This window comes from Martes martes, assembly GCF_963455335.1.
Source record: "Martes martes genome assembly, chromosome: 4".
NCBI classification, from domain to species: Eukaryota; Metazoa; Chordata; class Mammalia; order Carnivora; family Mustelidae; genus Martes; species Martes martes.
In genome coordinates this window covers 93,043,967-93,061,338 of record NC_137891.1, presented here as the reverse complement: position 1 = coordinate 93,061,338, position 17,372 = coordinate 93,043,967, and the positions used below count along the sequence as shown (strand labels likewise).

Genomic DNA, 17,372 nt, shown 5'->3' with positions numbered 1-17,372 from the left:
ACCCAGAGACCCAGCCTTAAGCCTGAAGTGGTTGTGGTGGTCACTTGGGTCTCTGCGTGCAGTATATGTTGCCCCGAGGGTGGGGGAACATAGGACTTCAGGGAGAGGCCATGACCAGGGGTTCCTGGCCTCAACACCCTAAGGGGAGAGAGCTTCTCCAGGCAAGGGACTCTGTCCAGGCTTGACAGAGCACACGCCAGGATCACGGAGCACGGGGCAGCCGGCTTACTCTAAATGAATGGTTACGATGGGCCAGGGTGGCTGGAGAGTGTTCCCACCTGTCATCTTCCCGGGGCGCCTGCTGAGAGCCGGCCGTACCTAACTGCACCAATATGAAAACTCATGTGGGTCATGATCTAGACTGACAGGCAACGTGACCCACAGTGCCCTCACTCTCCCTGCCCTACCACCTTGGGCCGCCCTAACTATGGCTCTGGCCAGAGGCGCCTCAGAGGTAGAGAACAGGGAAGTAGAACCAAGCCCTGGGATCCCAGGTCAGAGCCCCTGGTGACCCTGACTGTGAGAAGCACAGACATAAGGTGAGAAGGAAAATTCTCGGGGGATTAGCAGATTCTGTGAGGTGACCTCTGGAGAAGTGCTCCGGATGAATGTTAACCACTCCTTGGATGTCCCTATCTTCACGATGTGGGGAAAAATGCCCGTGACTGGAAAGTCAGACGTTTCCTCTCAGGTGGCATCCCCAAAGGTCCACACTGGTGCCGACTGAGCCAAACTCAACCAGTGGACGAAGTTTCCACAGACGGAAATCTGAGCAATATGATGACTGCAAGAAGCAGGCCAGTCTTGGGGATTAAGCTTTTAGGAAAAAAAAGTGTATTTGTAATCTTGGGTGGGGAGGATAGAGTAGTCCATTGAGGGAAAAACCAGCCGGGGCTGCCATCATTATGGGTGTGTGTCTAAAGGTGCCACCAGCTCTACCTATGAGGAGAGTGGACATGTGGTCCCAGGGAGTGGGACACAAAGCCACTGAGGACAGCTGATGTCACAGCTGTCCTCATAAACAGGAAGACCTAACAAGACAACAAGTAGCCAACTGGCCTTTTACAATTTAATATGCTGATCATATTAGGCAGATAAACATTGATAGAAGCCTCCTTCACGGCCCCGTGAGAAGCAAATCTAATTCTCTGGTTTTAGCAAATCTCAAGGTATCTTTTAATTTCATGCTAATGAGGAAGTGGCTTTCCTAAGAAGGTGCCTTATAGAGAAAGAGATGAAAGCACAGGCTTTGAAAGAAAAATGGAGAGACTCTTGGCTTCCCTGGTCTGGATGATGGGTCTGTCCTTTAAAAGCTGTGGCCCTGGGCATATGAGGTAACCCTTCTCACTCAGTTTCCTTGTTAAATTGGGTTTAGCTCTTGGCTAGGTGAAAATTCAAAGGGACAATTGAGCTTAAGTGCTTAGACTCAGCCAGGAACATAGTAAATGCTAAATAAAGGACAAAAAGAGGTATTTTCTACCCTTGTATGTGCTGCTCTGGCCTTTTGAGAAGGGCTGAGCCCCTGGGCTGCAGGGCAGGAGAGCCTGGGGGCAGGCGAGAGAGGCTCTGCTCTGGGGGGCGGCTGGTTTTGGCCGTGGCCACATTCCTCCACCTGGGGCCACCACTCCTGCTGGGTGGCCTCAATCCCGTGGCCAGAGTTCTTCCAACTTCACTCCTTCCATGCGGACCCAGGAAGGGTGAGTGCCCCCAGCTGCCACCAGTCCCCAAGGCCCTGCAACTCTACCCACACTTTGGTAACAGGCCCTTTAATTAAACCCTTCAGAAGGTGCCACCGTTTCCTGCCAGAACTCTGATGGAAGTCAGGGTGAGGTTCTTGACAGGGGAGCAGTCTCCCCACCATCCCACAGAAAGACCACCAGATGCTGCCTTACCGAGAGCAGTGATGGAGACGGGGGTGCTGGCCCGGCGTTCCCCGACGATCTGCCACTCGCCGTCCACAGCCCGCACCCACTCGGTCACATGGCACTCGTACTGGCCCTCATCCTCCTTCCTGCTGTTGAAGATGCCCAGGCTGAACGAGCTGGGTTGCACCTGCTCCATCTGGACGCCCCCGAAGCTGCTGCGCTCCCAGTAGGATGCACCCGGCTGCACGGTGCCGTCCCGGTCTAGCCACATGATGTTGCTGCGGCGGTTCTGCCGGTCCACGAGCTGCCAGATGACGGAGAAGCGGCCCTGTGGCCGGCCCGCTGTGCGGACGCTGCAGGAGAAGTGCAGGTTCTCCCCCTCCAGGATGACACTGGCGTTGCTGGCCACCTCCACAGAGATGCTGCTCTCTGGAAAGAGGGAGAGAGGGCCACGCTGTGGCTTTCTAGCCGCTCCCGCCCCTTCCCCGTAGAGGGGAAAGGAGAACGGGGGCAGAAGTCATGCTATGCTGGTGCCAGTCACCTGGAGGGTAAAAGCCCCCAGACACTTGCTGCCACTGCGAGCCCTGGCTGCTTCTGGGCACTGCCCCCCAGGATTTCAAGATCCATAAACTCAGAGGCCCTTAGCTGGGTGCCAGGGTAATGTGCGGGATAAAGAGGGTCTGAGACCAGAGACTGAATTAGATCCTAAGAAACACAGAGCAATGACCTTACGCTTGGGGCATAAAGGCATTTATCGGGGAATCTGCTCAGCTGGGGTTCAAGGATTTTTCCGCTTGGGAGTTTGAGTAAGCTGAGTGACTGTGGAATTCTGCTTCACCTCCATCTTCCTGCCATTCGGTGACACGGCAGGCAAATAAATGCTGGACATCTGTAACATGTCACTAGAGTCCTTCAGGGCAATATTAGCAAGCAGCACAAAAATAACGGGACATACTTGGAAGATAAACATGAGCTTGTTTGGGTGTGGGTTACAATGGCACAGGCGCCTCATTTCACAGAGGGGTGGAGAGTATGCTCTCATCCTTCTCATTAACGCAGAGGAACAGACCAAGGCCACTGGCTCTCCATCCTGCCACCCACGTTCAGCCCTGGTTCCATGGCTGCAACCTCAAAACCTCCTGCCGATCAAAGTTCGGGCAAAGGATCCACTTCCCTTCGCTCCTTCACTACTCACTTAGTTTGGTGACGTCACTCAGTCAAATTATTTCAACTCTACATGCTTTGTCTCTAAGATAAGGACAGTGACATTTCTATTATGCATTTTTTTAAAGATTAAAAAGGAAATAAGACAACGTATTTAAGTCAGCCGACACACTGGAGGATTCCAAAAGGTGGTCACAGTGATCATGATAAACTACTCCTAATAACTTTGGTTTTTATAAACATCCTGGATGTTCAAATCTGTCTTCATTACGCATACATTCTTTTATCTATACTGAGTTTTTAAAAACCCACAAGTATTAAAGAATACAAACACCATAACGAATTCGGCTTCAGTTTTCTAGGCACCACCCACATGAAACACAGTGATTTAAAATCAATCAATGAAATCAAATCCCAGATTAAGCAGCACACCCAATCACAGAGGGGGGACCCACAGACACCTGTCACCACGCAGTTGAATCAATCTCTTCTCCCCTGTATTTCTCCCACAGGCAGAAACAGACAAAGATGAGCACCGAGCCCCCGCAGCTAGTCCGTGCTATGGCGAGGGTGCCTGCTCTCCATTCTGGACTGGCTTGTTCCACGTGAAAAATCGATCTGGGCAGGGTGGGAAAGAGGAATTTTCCCAGGACGGCAACTCCCCAGGAGCCACATGAAGATGATTTACGGAGATGGGGAGGCTCCCAGTTAGCCATCATCCACGGCACTAAGAAGCCTTAAAAACATGGATTTGGAGGCAAGCAGATGGGGACGCTAGGCCTGGGCCCACTGCTTCCTAACTCTGTAATCTTGGGGCTCTTCTTCAACCTCCCCACGCTTCCATTTCTCCTGTGCAAAACGGAGGCACTAAGAGTTCCGACTTCTCGGGGTCACAACACTGACAGCATTGGAGGAGGGTAATTATTTCGCTTTGTCATCCTCATTAGTGATAATTCCTCTTTAAGTTAAAGACCCGTCCCTAGCAAGACCGTTCCACGCAGGGAGCAGAAAGGACAACCCCGCATGAAGCGATACAAGTCCCTTCGCTTGCCTCCAGCAGAAGAACGACGTGCAGGGCGTCCCTGCCATTCCCTTTGGCCACCCCAGCGGACTCTTCCAGAAGCCCTCGCTGGGTTCCGGTCGGGACTGCCTGGAAGAACCGCCCGGTGAGATGTGGCCCTCGGAGAAGAAAAACCAGGCTGGTGGGCCGGGGCCAAGGCAGGTAAGAACCCAGGGGCTTCACTGCCTGTTAAGACTAGCTCCGAGCCTTCCTGGGCCTGAGAAAAAGGCAGCTGACAGTGTAGAACTCTCTGGATTAAGTGAAAACTAGGACAGACCAATGAGAATCTGACGGCACGGGTGCCGGTGAAATGTCCCATCAGGAGGTGGGTGAGGCAGCACAGGCTAAGCACGGAGCAGTGGGTCTGGAGCTAGAAGCAAATATTCCTGACGCCACACACACTCAGCCGCTCATGGGACTGGCCCTGCCACGTCTCTGCACAGTGCTCTGGCTTCTTCCTTCCTAGGATGGATAGGATTGTGGCCTCTGCAGGGATTTCAGGGGTGGGAGCGCAGGAAGAAGTGATCTATGCGGAAGCACTTGGGTTCTCGGAAGGAAAAGCGCCATTAAAATCCAAGGTATTATCACCATTCCCGATGTGATCGCTGTACTTTGGTAGACTTACCCAAGTGGCCTTGGGGCAGGATCTGGTGGTGCTGAGGGACTTTAACTACCCAGTTATCTGCTGGAAAAGCAATATAGCAGGGCCACAGATCATCAAACAAGTTCTTGGAAGGGGTCGGGGGAAATCTCTTAGTACAAAAGACATAGGAAGTAAAACAGCGTGGCTGCCCTTCCCTGGATCTTTACAGCACAACGAGGAATTAGTTGCAGATTTAAAGGTAGAGAGTCCGTGGTTAAGGCAAGCACAAACCGACAGAAAACAGTCAGGAGAGTGGGCATTCGATTCAACCATTTTGACTCTGCAAATACTCAGCAAGCACGTTCCCTACGCAAAGCACCATGCTAGGCATTGCAAGGAAGAAAATGAAAGAGTCTAAGAAACAAAATAATTTTGAGATAATTAGATGTGTGAGAGAGATTTTAAAAAATAAAGAAATAAGGACGAAAGAAAGGAATCCCATGGGTGAGAAAAGAGAAAAGTGGCAAGACCCCTCGGTCTACTTTATCCTTCTTTTGAGGAGAACTATATTAAAAATGGAAAAGGGAAAGTCAAAACATAGAGGGACCATAACAAGGATAAGGGAAAGAACAGTTGGAGCAGTTGAGAAAAAGGTTAAAGGTTAGTTTAAAAACCTCACTTGTTTAGAATCAGGGCATGGTAAGCTTTAACTCTCTTTTTAGTAAAAACAGAACTATGAGAGAACTGAGATGTTAATAACGTCCCGATCCTAGGGGATGGGTAAACACGGTAGGAGCAAACGCGGGTAGTGTCCCCAGTTCCCAGCCGCAACGGCTCCCCGCCCAGATGAGGCCAGCTTCCCTGGAGACAGGAGCCAGGCCAGAGCCTTGGAAACCAGCTAAGCTTTCACAGGAAGGCTATGCTCCAGGAAGACAGGAGAAGTCCCATCCACTGACTTTTGAAAACACAACTTCAATAGGGAAGAGACCCTTAGGGAAATGCCAACCCTTATACACAAAAACCCAGACAGCAAATCCTTTTAAATAAGGGGCTTTATGACTGAAAATCCTCCCATAAAAGACCAACCCTTGTAAGTGATATTTCAAGGTAGGCATCTGCCCACTTCTTCGGGGCACTTGATTCCCATGTGGGAGCAAACAGTCATTCCCAGATTCCTGATTTTCCTCCCAGCTGAGCTGGCCCAGCCAGCATTTACAAAGGGCTGCTAACGCTCAGCTCTGGGATGCCCCTTCCAGCCTACAAACACACCCCAGTGCTCTGAGTCACTGGGGGGCGGGGGGGGTGTGCTAAGTGTGGGCAGGCAAGCTGGAGAAGGGAGAGAGAAAGATTAGCGGGTTTCTCTGCCAGCGATGACTGAACCCTTGGGTTCCACGAACCCCCACCGCCCACATAGCTCATCTGTCCCCCAACTTCTTTTCAGTGATGCTAGCTACAGACCAGATGGGGGGGAAGGGGGAGGAGAGGTGGCAGCACATCTCTCTACTTACTGATGGGGAGGACTATGATGGGGATGTTCTTGGGCCGCTTGCTCTCCTTGTCGATGAACTCCCCGGTGACCGTCTTCTCTCTCTCTGTCACACGACAGTTGTATTTCCCACTGTCTTCCTGGCGGAGGTGGTAGATCTTGAGCACAAAGACACCGTCGCTCTCCTTGGCCACTTTGAGCTGGCCCCTGGCTTCCCGATGGGTGAATTCACTGTTGAGGACTGGCACAGCATTAGGCCCCATGCTGGCGATGAGCGAGCTGTTGAAGGCCCAGGACACAGCGAAGTAACGGTCAGGAACGTTCTGTGCCTCTAGGATGCATCTGAACTCCGCCGGCTCACCCACCGTGTACAGCCGCTTCTCGGTCTCCAGCCGAACGGTGAACTCTTTGTCTAAGGAAACCAACAACAAAACGGATGCATTCTGGGTGAACACAGGGACCCCCAGCTACCCCAATGGTATCCACAAATTCCCACCACCGGGGCCTTCTGGGGGCGTGCTAACCACAGGGAAGGCACATCCTCACTAGTCTTGGGAGAAAAATCCAACCCATGCCCAGGGATGATCTGAGGACCTGAGAAACTCCTGAATATCTCAGAGAGAAGTGAGTAGCTAGACCCAGACAGTCTAAGGGGGTCATCATCCCAGTTGAGACGGAGGGGACTCTGTGTGTAGCCTATGATGTCCAGAATTAAACCCCAGAGGTCAATAAGGAATATCATTCCTGACATCACTTACCCAGGTCTAGCTCTCACCTATACCCCCCGAAACTCCATTTAAGCAACAGGCCTACAAACGTTTTCTGCCGATGTGGCAGGACCCACACCATGGAAATATGAGAGACAGAGTTACACAGGGGCCTAGGCACTAACCCCAGTGCTAAGGAATATTCAAAAATGTACCTATAACTGAGATATATTCTCAGCCCCCTGTGCACGCTGGAAATAAGACACAGGTAATTATGACAATCCCTCACACAAAATTCCACAAAGTGAAAATGAATGTCTCTCCACCAGTCAACACCTGTCAGATCAAATCTCGAGAAGGAGGGAGAGGGAAGATACCAAGTTCTGCTGAAAGCAAATGACCTCTGAGATGATCAGTGAAGCCAAGCTCCCTCCAGAGAGCTGGCTGTCTGACCGGGAAGGAGCGGGTGCTCAGAGAGGGAAAGGCTCATGGCCACAAACAGCATCCCATAGACGGTGAGACACTCACCGCCCCTCATGGGCACCCATGGCAGAAGGAGGGGCTGAGATGAAGGATGAAGGTTTGCAGAACACAGAACCACGGGGCCTTGGGGAGAAGGGCTAGAGCTAGGTCCCTCCTTCTTTCAGGTCTAGCTCTGTCCCCCTGAAGATGGGAAATCACATTCCAGGTATGTCTGAACTCCTTGTAGACCTGTTGGCTCTGACCTCGACCACCTTCCTTATGTTGGCATTTCCAAGCTTCTACCACTAATTTTATGACCTTTGCCCCATTTTTGTGCCCCTGTCCTATGCACCCTTTGAGCAGATAAAAAAATTCTATTTTCCTTGAGAAATCACAGGGATCACAAGTATGCATCTTTGACATCCTCTTTTCCAGTCCAAACTCGGCTTTTCCTCTCCCTGTTCCTGAGGCTCTCAACCACCTCCCCTCCCTCCCACATGGGTTGGTGTCTTGCTCCAAACACCCATATTCTTCAGCAAATTAACTCCTTCCTTTAGGATCCCAAATTCCTGACAAAGCAAACCCAAATCAACGACTCCCAGGGGCTCGCCTCCCAGGGGACAGCTGCTGCCTCAGCTTCTCCTTCCTCAAAGACCAGTCCTACGAGGTGGGAACTGAAGTGCGTTTCGCTCTGTCACCCCCTGCCCGAAAGGGACACACCAAAAGGGAACTGTGCCTGTGTTATCGTCCAGACAGTGGCTCTGTGGTAAACTCAATGACAGTCACTTGACATCAATGATTTTTAAAAAAAGAGGAAAAAAAGGCACACCTTCTAGATAAATGGCACGGAAGGCATGCAAACAGGTGCCTGAGACCTCAGAACTTTCCGTTTCCATTTCCTCAGAGTTAGGCTGGCTATACCTGTGGCTTTCTACTTGTGGCAACCAGAGACTCTTCTACTCTTGCGGGACGACCCATGGTTTGGTGAAGCTTGCCGTTCCCAGGTTAAAAACACAAGACTTACAGCATACCACCGCCTTCCTGTGGAGCTGGTCCTTGGGGATGATGCCCAGTCAATTACACCTCCAGAAATTGATTTCTGCTTTTTCCAATGCCCCTCACTCTTCAGCTCCCTGAAGTTTGGCTTCTGGCCCCTCTCCCACACTTCACTGTCTTAGCAAATGTCCACGGTGATTCCCCTGCCCGCCCTGACCCCGACCCATCGCACCAAAGGCTTCTCTCAAGCAGGTTTCAGCGGGACCCACTCTCCTCCCTTGGGTTCCATGACGCCTTCCTTCCTGGTTCTCCTCTTGCTTGACTGACTCCTTGGTTTCTTTCTCTTTCTCACTGAGACCTGCTCCTCTGACCTCTCACTGCTGCTGTTCTCCTGGGCCTTTTCAATTACCACCACACAGGCTCCTCCCAGGCCCTCATCCCTCCCAGGCTCAGCACGGACAGTGCTTTTATGTACTGAGCATCTCTGTAAGCTTCTGCGTGAAGGATGGAGTCCTGGAATGAAACTGACAAAAACAGAAGAAAAGACAACCAGGGCTGCCACGGACCGGGAAGCAGAGGCTTTGAAGCAGGACTTTGTTCTTAATACCTTTCCTTCCCCCTCCCTCCCCATCCCAATTCAAGGCATCACCCAGAGCTCTGGCCTCAGGGTGCCCAGTACGTGGATTCCTCCTCCGTGTGGTGCTCCCCATTCTTCCATCTCCAGCACCCGCCGCTGCTTGCTTTCCAGACTGCCGCCTACCCACCCTGGTCTCAGAGCTCTCTCCTACCTGGTCTCTCCACGGCAGGACCGACCTGTTTAATCAACCTCCAGCTGGCCTCTGGGGTTCTGTCCTTCTGGAACCCAGAACTCATTGTGTCACTCCTTGCTTTAAAATCTCTCTTTCCCCCTACAAGTGTCTGCAGCAGTGGTAACAGTCCTCGGGAGGGGGCAGAGGAAAGGGCAGTTTCTTTATGTAAAATCTTCTGTTGCCCAACATAGAAAACATTTGGTTGAGGCCAGTGAGGGAACACTGTGGCCCTCAGCATGCCTTCCTCCACCACCTCCTGGCAGGCACCTCTAAGGGGGCTCCCAAGACCCCAAGAAGGACAGCTTGCAAACACTGCTGCTATGGAGTCAAGGCCGACCTCCGCACTCCAGCACGTGGGGCCTCAGGCCTCCGCTTGTCACTCATTTCTGGGCCTCAGCCTCTACCCATGCCAGACTCCTGTCTGCTGGCCAAACATAGGACACATTTTTGTGCCCTTAAGCTTGCCCCTCTGGTGTCTCCTCAAGCTTCCTACTCAGCTCCACTTGCCCAGTTTGCTGGTTTTCCTGGATTTGCCTTCACTCTCCCATCCAGGGAAAACTTCAGGTTGCAAGGGAACTGCCTAGTCACTGTGTCCCAGAGCACCGTCCACATAGCATCACGGACCTCAGGACACCCCACTGAGCCACCGGCCCTCACAGCTGCCCCTTCCCTGAGGGCAGGCCCCAAGAGCTGTTCATCTCCGAATCCCCAGCGGCTCTCGCCCGACCCTCCGCCGCAGAGACTCATTGAATGTTAACCGAAAGGAACTAAGGGAAGGGCCGAGATGGGGCTGCAGCTGTGGAACCTGGAAAGCTTGGGGCCGAGTAGTCATCAACTTCGTTTTGCATCTAGTTTTTTCTTGGCTGGCTTAGTCTGAATACATTTGCTGGGCAAATTCAAAAAGTCCTAATCCCAAATTGGTAAGATTAAAATAAAGAAGATTAACTGATGCCACCTAATTTGAAAGCATTAAGATTCAAAATTTGGTCCAGACTTCTGAAGCTGATCTTAAAGCCAACCAGAAAGGGAAAGGATAAATACGAAATGAAGTGCCTTCCCCAGATGTCTTAGTACTGGAAGATCCAAAAGCTGCTAACGGCTCTGGGCCCGACAGAGCAGATAAAGCACTCTTTCCCGGAGCCGATCCTTCTCATGAAAGCCCATCCGCTGTCCAAAGAATCCCTTCTGCCCTATTACCTGTAGAGCCGTGCTGGACAACATAGACAAAGGAAGAATCACCTGGGATGTGTACTGGAAATCCAGCTTCCCAGGCCCCGCAGCCCCGCCCCAGCAGCCTGATTCAGGAATCTGTACCATTGGGTAGATTGGAAGCACTGCTCTAAACAGACACAAGAAAAAGTGGCAGAAGACCAAGACCACTGACTGTGTGTAGCAAACAGGACAGCGAGGTCAAGGTCAGATCCTGAAGATGAGACCCCAAATGTACCACAGTTCATCTCCCATAAACCACACCTCCAACCGCAGCTCCTCCCTGGAGGTGAGAAACAACACAGGAAGGTCCTCGGACTGCTTACTGCACCTTGATGATGGCACGACGACCAAAGTCGGGGCACTGAAGGTCTCGCGGAGGGCCTGCCACTGCCCAGCCAAGGCAGCCCGCGACAGAGGTTACCTCTGATCTGGAGCATGGCTGGACTCGGGGGCACGGGGCAGTCGGAGAGTGTGGGGAGTCAGGGAGGATCTCCGCTCATGGTGTCATCATCTTCTCACCCCAGCTACAAACATGTCAACTCAGCCTCCTCAGGGAGCCCCCTTTCCAGGTCTGTCACCGGTGAAAGCCCTCATGGGAGAATCTGATACTCGCCAGGCTGACCTCGATGCCCTGCCCTGGGACTTCTCCCGGGGCCCCACCATAAAGCCACTGCCCTCAGCATCTGCCCCACCACTGACTTACTTCGCAAAACTTCTGAGGGACCCTGAAGTAATACGTGATAAAGCATTCTGGAAATTATAAAACACCACCAAGGACATAGTATTAATATAGAAAATAATAATTTAAGCCAAAATTTCCCTAGATCATAATTTCAGACCTCTGATGGAAGGCTCATAATCTCAAATGTCTTCTACAAATCAAATAGGACTGGTTGCCAAAACAGGTAATGTCATCAAAGGGAAGGAGGCCGCCCCTGGGAACCCAGTTCAATAGATACAAAACAGTTTATGTGAAATCTTCCAATTTTTAAAAATGAACCTGTAATTCAAGAAAAAGTATCAAATACCCCATGGGTCCAAGAAACCCTGTCTGTAAGCTGGATTTGGGCTGGCTGGCTCCTCTCCAAAAGTCACTAGAAGGTCAGATTTTAGGCAGGCCCCTCTATGTTCCTAGTACTTTCGGAGGTCACCAGAGAAGGAGTCCGCACCTTCTCCCAGCATCAGACAACCCACCCCACCAGCAAGAACAAGAGAGAGACTGACCTGTGGGCTGGACGTTGACCACAGTCCCCTCGGACCGCTTTCGGGTCATGGCGTACCACGAGCCATCCGGGTCCTGGATCCACTCAGCGGCCTCACAGTAGAACTCGCCCTGGTCGGAGGGCTGCAGGTGGAAGACGGTGAGGCGGAACGTGGCGCTCCCCAGCTTGTCCAGCCGCACCTCCCCCAGGCTCTGCCTCTGGGCGTACTCGCTGCTGGAGTGCAGCACGAAATCTCGGCTCAGGGCAATGACCTCTGCGGGCTTCTCGCCCCCTCGCTGCCGGAGCCAGGCCACTGACAGGTGGCTGTGCTGGAGCGTCTCCGTGGTCACCTCACACGTGAGCTCCAAGGGGTCCTGCTCCACTTTGTGCAGAGTCTGGGGCACGGCCGTGGTCTGCAGGGTGTCAGGAATCACTGCAACACAGAAATGTCCCGGGCGCACGGTCCCAAACTGCAGAAGCTCACCCTTGCCGGGGGGCCAGCCACTGACCCCACACGGCCTTCAGCAGTCACCGGGAGGCCCCAGTCAACCCCGGATGGCACAGAAACAGAAGGAGTTTCCCGCGTGGATTTGGACTGCAATTTTTTGGTACTTAATGCTTACCTGTTTGGTATTTTAATAACACCTGGCTAACCCAGGCGGGATGTACTTCGTTTCTCATAGTAAATGAACTCCCTAAAAATACCGTGTCAACAAGAATTCTCTTTTAGGCCAAATGAGATTTTGTTGTTCCTTCTGGTACTGCTTCAAGATACTTTCGCTTGGCTTCTGACCGATCCTCAAAAGGAAATAGTTCCTAGAAGTTGCGTTTTCACACATCTGTGCACCTTGCTGACTTCCTTCCCTCTCACTGCCCCACCCCCACGTTCCCCCCCACTCACTTCAGCAATGCAATGCTCTAGCAAGGCTACGTTGTAAAAAAAAAAAAAAAAGAAAAGAAAAGTCTTTGGCAGAGGAAAGCAACAACAACCTTGATCATCAGGTAGGTGGAATTTTCCTGTAATTCATGTGTCAGAGGGGTCCGTGCTAGAAGGAAGCCTCAGTTCTCGCAAGTGAGAACATGGCCCCATGGCCCCTTGGTCAGAACTGTACTCTGGGGGCACCTGGGTGGCTCAGTGGGTTAAGCCTCTGCCGTCAGCTCAGGTCACGATCCCAGAGTCCTGGGATCAAGCCCCACATCGGGCTCTCTGCTCAGCAGGGAGCCTGCCTCTCTGCTTACTTGTGATCTCGCTCTCGGTCAAATAAATAAATAAAATCTAAAAAAAACACAAAAAAACCCTGTACTCTGGAGACTCAACACTCACCTTCTTGGCCTGGGGCCACCCCAGTCACAACCAGTGTGTGTTTTCTTACTGAGCTCATCTCAGGCCTGGGTCTCACAGGCCTCTCGATAGGATGCAGACCAACAGAAAGGAAAAGCAAGTTTGGTGTGGGGTGAGGAGGGGAGAATTCAGTGTGGACAGCACTGGGGTGTAATGTTCACCCATGTGGAGGGTCAGCAATAATAAAGCTATTCTGTTTTTCTGCTCAAGACATAATTTCCAAGCAGAACTGTGATAATAAAAACTGGAGATTAAGACTTGGGCGGAAAAATAGACCAGCCTTGATATCGTTGACCCTTCCAAATCAGCAAGCCTGGTGGCCCACAGCCGTCCACACTGAAATCTGTCCCCTCCCACCAGCAACCTCCAACATTCAGGGGGTACCAGGGCCAAGGGAGACAGCTGGTGCACAATCCCTTGCTTGTGCAGCCGGAGGACCTAGGGAGGGGCTCCAGGTGTGAGCAAGGACCTGCAGGTGCACTCTGCAGGTGCACTCGCCTCCTGATTCAGCAACGCCCTGCAGGTCTCAGAGCCCCTCTGTCACCCCGCAGTTTCGCTTCTCTGCTAGTTGATGTCCTATACTCCACCTCCATCACTTCTTCAGACAGATCAACCACAAATGTCCTTGCCTTCGATTTTCATATCTCCTTTCACCAGCTACAGGGTCAGTTAATTCTCCGAATTCTTAATACCCGCACTCGATCTTTCGTTTTAGCCCCAGCCTTCTATTTACAAGGGATTTACAAGTGAACCCACAACGTTTGTTCACTCATGCTACTGGTTAACCACTAAGACATCTGGGGAGCTTTGGGTTTTTGTTGTTGTTTAGTCAAATAAAGTTGCACTACGAAAGAAGGGACTCAGTAATCTGGACTCAGTATTTATTTCCTCCCCTCCCCCACAACCCATATGGTGAATCCTAATCCTTCCTTCCCCCACCCCCAGTGGTGTTTGGAGGTGAGGCCTCTGGGAGGTGATGGGGTCATGGAGGGGGAGCCCTTGGAAAGGGACCTCAGTGAGCTCTCTCATTCCCTTTCTGCCATGGGAGAACACAATGAGAAATCAAAGGTTGGCAACCCAGAAGAGGGCCCTCACCAGAACCACCCGTGCCTGCCACCCTGACCTTGCACTTTCAGCCTCCAGAGCTGTGAGAAATCAATGCTTGTGGTGTCAGCCACCCGGGGTGCGGCATTTGGGTACAGCACCCCAAGCAGACTCACTGGGGCAGGATGCCAGCCACGGGAAACGTCATCTCCTTACCCACGAGGTTCATCTTGGCACTGTAACTCCCGAAGTACTGGTTGTCCGTGCTGGGCGTGTGGCACTCATACTCCCCAGCGTCCCGGGCCTGCAGGTCGGTGATGTGCAGCAAGGCTGAGTTCCCCTGCACCCTCTCCACGTAGATCTTCCCCCCGCGGACTCGCTGGGTGTAGATGGCGTAAGGGAAGGAGGAGTCCACGGTGCTGACGATTTGGACCTCCCGTTCTGGGGCGGATGGCAGGTAAATGGACCACTGGAAATTCTGCTCTGAAGGCCCCTGGTAGCCGCTCACATTGCACCAGATGGTGATGTGGGAGCCCTCCGTGCGGTACAGGGGTCCTTCCTGGACGGCGACATGTCGCTGTGCCAGTACTACACCTGTGGGGGACACACGGACAGGCTCGCTTACTTCCCAGACCAAAACGCAGAGTAGACAGCGATCTTCAAAAGCGTTTGTGATTTGTATGACATGATCGTATAAATAGCTTCCTGGCCCTCTCTGAGGTGCTCTGTGATTTATAAATATTAATTAAAACACTGCACTAAAGCTCTGTCCCGAATTTGCATATATGGAGATCTGACCAAGCAAAGCCGCAGTTGGTTACTGATTCAATGGCTGAACCCTTGGGAATTTCATTTAGTCCCTCTGTTTGTCATTTGTGTAGAGGTTTTATATCTACTTATTAATGCCGTTTATAAAGTTTTTAATGAGATGAGCAGGAAACGTTGACTCCTCGACACCCATTCCCAAGAAAACAAAAGAAACCGTCCTGCAGTCTGGGCCTGTAGGTTGAAGGGAGTCCTGCGGCCCTCCCTTTGGTGCTGCGCCCTTTGTTTTTAGATGTAGCTCTTCCCAGCACAGGGGGTGGAGGAGCCGTTCCTCCCCTCCTGGAGCTCCTGCGGGCGACTGCAGCTTGGAGCTGAGTGCACATGAATGTGGGAGGACAGCCCCGATGCCCGCACACTGGCCATGGGGGTGGGGAGCTGCAGTCTGGCTGGCTATGGTGCTCTGGGGTCACCCCTGCCTACCTTCTCCGTGTTCTTCTCAACCACGCTCTCCCCCATAGACTCGGGAGTGAGGAAAATGGAGTTTAATTTCTCATTCCATGCTAGCCTGAGGCTGCTACTGCTTGAACCCCAGGGCAGGGAGGAGAAGGCACTCCCCACATCTCCTCACCACCGCCACCCCCACCCCCACCCCCAGGCCGAATGGCCTTCCTTCCCTGCAGCAGCTGGGTACAGCAGTGAGGCACAGGGGCAGGTGAGTTCCAGCCCCTGTTCTGCCAGTAACTAGGACTGGCTGTGTCATCTTGGACAGGCTGCTTTTCCTTTCTGTACCTTGATCTCTTCATCTATAAAATGATTTCTAAGAAGGCTTGGGAGTGGACCAGCACTTACGTTAGGGCTGGCTTTGTCACTTACTAGCTGTGACCTTGGCTTAATTACTTAAAACCTCGGGGCCTCAGTTTTCTCATCTGTAAGACCTGGACAATACCATGGGCCTCAGGGAGTTATCAGACTCAGTAAGATAACACCCATAGGGGCGCCTGGGTGACTCAGTGGGTTAAAGCCTCTGCCTTCCGCTGGGGTCATGATCCCAGGGTCCTGGGATAGAGCCCGGAATCTGGCTCTCTGCTCAGCAGGGAGGCTGCTTCCCTTCCTCTCTCTCTGCCTGCCTCTCTGCCTACTTGTGATCTCTGTCTGTCAAGTAAGTAAAATCTTTAAAACAAACAAACAAAAGCACCTGTAAAGCCCCCAACACAGGGTCTAGCCCACAGTTACTCTTCAGTGCAGGGCCGCTAGCTAAAAACCCCTCCTGGCTGGAACATTCTGCGGCACTGGATCCACGGGTTTGGCCAGACATCTCCAAGGACAACCCAAGGGCCTCTTGACAACGACAGAGTCTCTGGCCCACCCACCTCCTCCCACAGCAGCAGCCCACTTCCACGGTCCATGACAGCTTCCTCTCTCCCTCTCTGAAAAGGAATCCCAGCTGCCCAGATGTGAACCGATCTGACGGGGATCCAGCTGGTGAGCAGCCCGGACAGCTCGAGGACACGGGGACACAGCTCGAGGCCAGTCGGGGCTACACTTGGGAGGGGGCAGGGTGGGTACCTCCGAGCAAGATGGCCTCAGCTACAGGATGACAGACTTTACCACAGACCCTAGAAGGAAAGACAGGGGGCTTCTGACCTGTAATTCACGGAGACCCTTTCCTCCCAATCCAAGTCTTACCCGGAACCCCATCCTGGCTTCCTGCGCAGAAACTGGGAACTGAACAAATGAAGGGGAGGGAACGAAATCAACGGATCAAAGTGGTCTGTGAATGTCACTGATCCATCCTGGTTGACAGCCCTCATTACTACACTGAGAGCCACGGAGAAGACAGCTCATTAGTTATTTTCGGTCTGTGAAAATTGTGGTGTATAACATTTTGACTATGTGTACTCTGTCTATGACAACTTAAAATATCTGTATGGTGACATTCTGAATCAAATGTTTGCACTCCTCCAGAAACACAGAACTCTGAAAACAATCTAACTGCATTCAGAACATTCAGGTCTCTTTGTATCTCAGGGCTTGGGGACACAAAAGCCACAGCTGCTTGCCAGGAAGGCCACTAGAGGCAGGTGAGAGGGAGCCAGCTTCTCCTTCACACTGCAGCCACACTGGAATCACCCGGGGACCTTTCCGACACAGCAGGGCCTGGACCCCAGCTGGTGTAACTTGTCTGGGGTGCAGCCCGGCCAGTAGCAATTCTAAAACTTCAAACGCATGGCACAGTCGACAACTGCTGCTTCCGTGGCTCTCTATGTGCTGGCAACCAGGTATCCAGATTTTGGAGGCCATCTCCTCTCTTCTGCAAAGACTCTCCCTGAATCTGGGTCAAGAAAGCGTCACTCTTCCCTAGTGAATGGGCACAGCGGAGCCCCGTCCGACAATGCTGCTCTCCTCACGCAAGGCAACCCGGAGCTTAGCCAGCCCATGTTCTCCTCACAGACCTTACCACAACGTTCGGCCGTCAGATCACACACGTCACCCCTGGGAAAGGAAAGAGCGTGAAGCGGCCTTGATGAGCTGAGGCATCCGGGTCAAACTAACTTGTCCAAGCCCGAAGCAGGCTGTAAGCAGCCTTGTTGAACAAATAAATAAACGCCAGGCTGGACTTGAACCACACACATTCGGCCGCATTTGTTCATTCAAGATCCCCTTCATTTCCTTCC

At 52.2% G+C, this 17,372-nt stretch overlaps 1 protein-coding gene across 3 annotated transcripts in view; it reads right to left on the bottom strand.

The window, feature by feature from the left end:
• The window catches only part of IGSF3 (immunoglobulin superfamily member 3), a gene marked incomplete at its 5' end in the record, with an annotated part of 93,066 nt that overhangs the window by 26,074 nt on the left and 49,620 nt on the right, over positions 1–17,372 (bottom strand). The window contains 5 exons of one of the 3 annotated variants that reach the window (XM_080802095.1): positions 1,893–2,294; positions 4,715–4,774; positions 6,181–6,570; positions 11,569–11,979; positions 14,149–14,526. In XM_080802095.1, the coding sequence (XP_080658221.1) occupies positions 1,893–2,294; positions 4,715–4,774; positions 6,181–6,570; positions 11,569–11,979; positions 14,149–14,526 (1,641 nt within the window). The remainder of the gene's footprint in view (positions 1–1,892; positions 2,295–4,714; positions 4,775–6,180; positions 6,571–11,568; positions 11,980–14,148; positions 14,527–17,372) is intronic. The other 2 variants (XM_080802096.1, XM_080802097.1) reach the window with 2 other exon arrangements.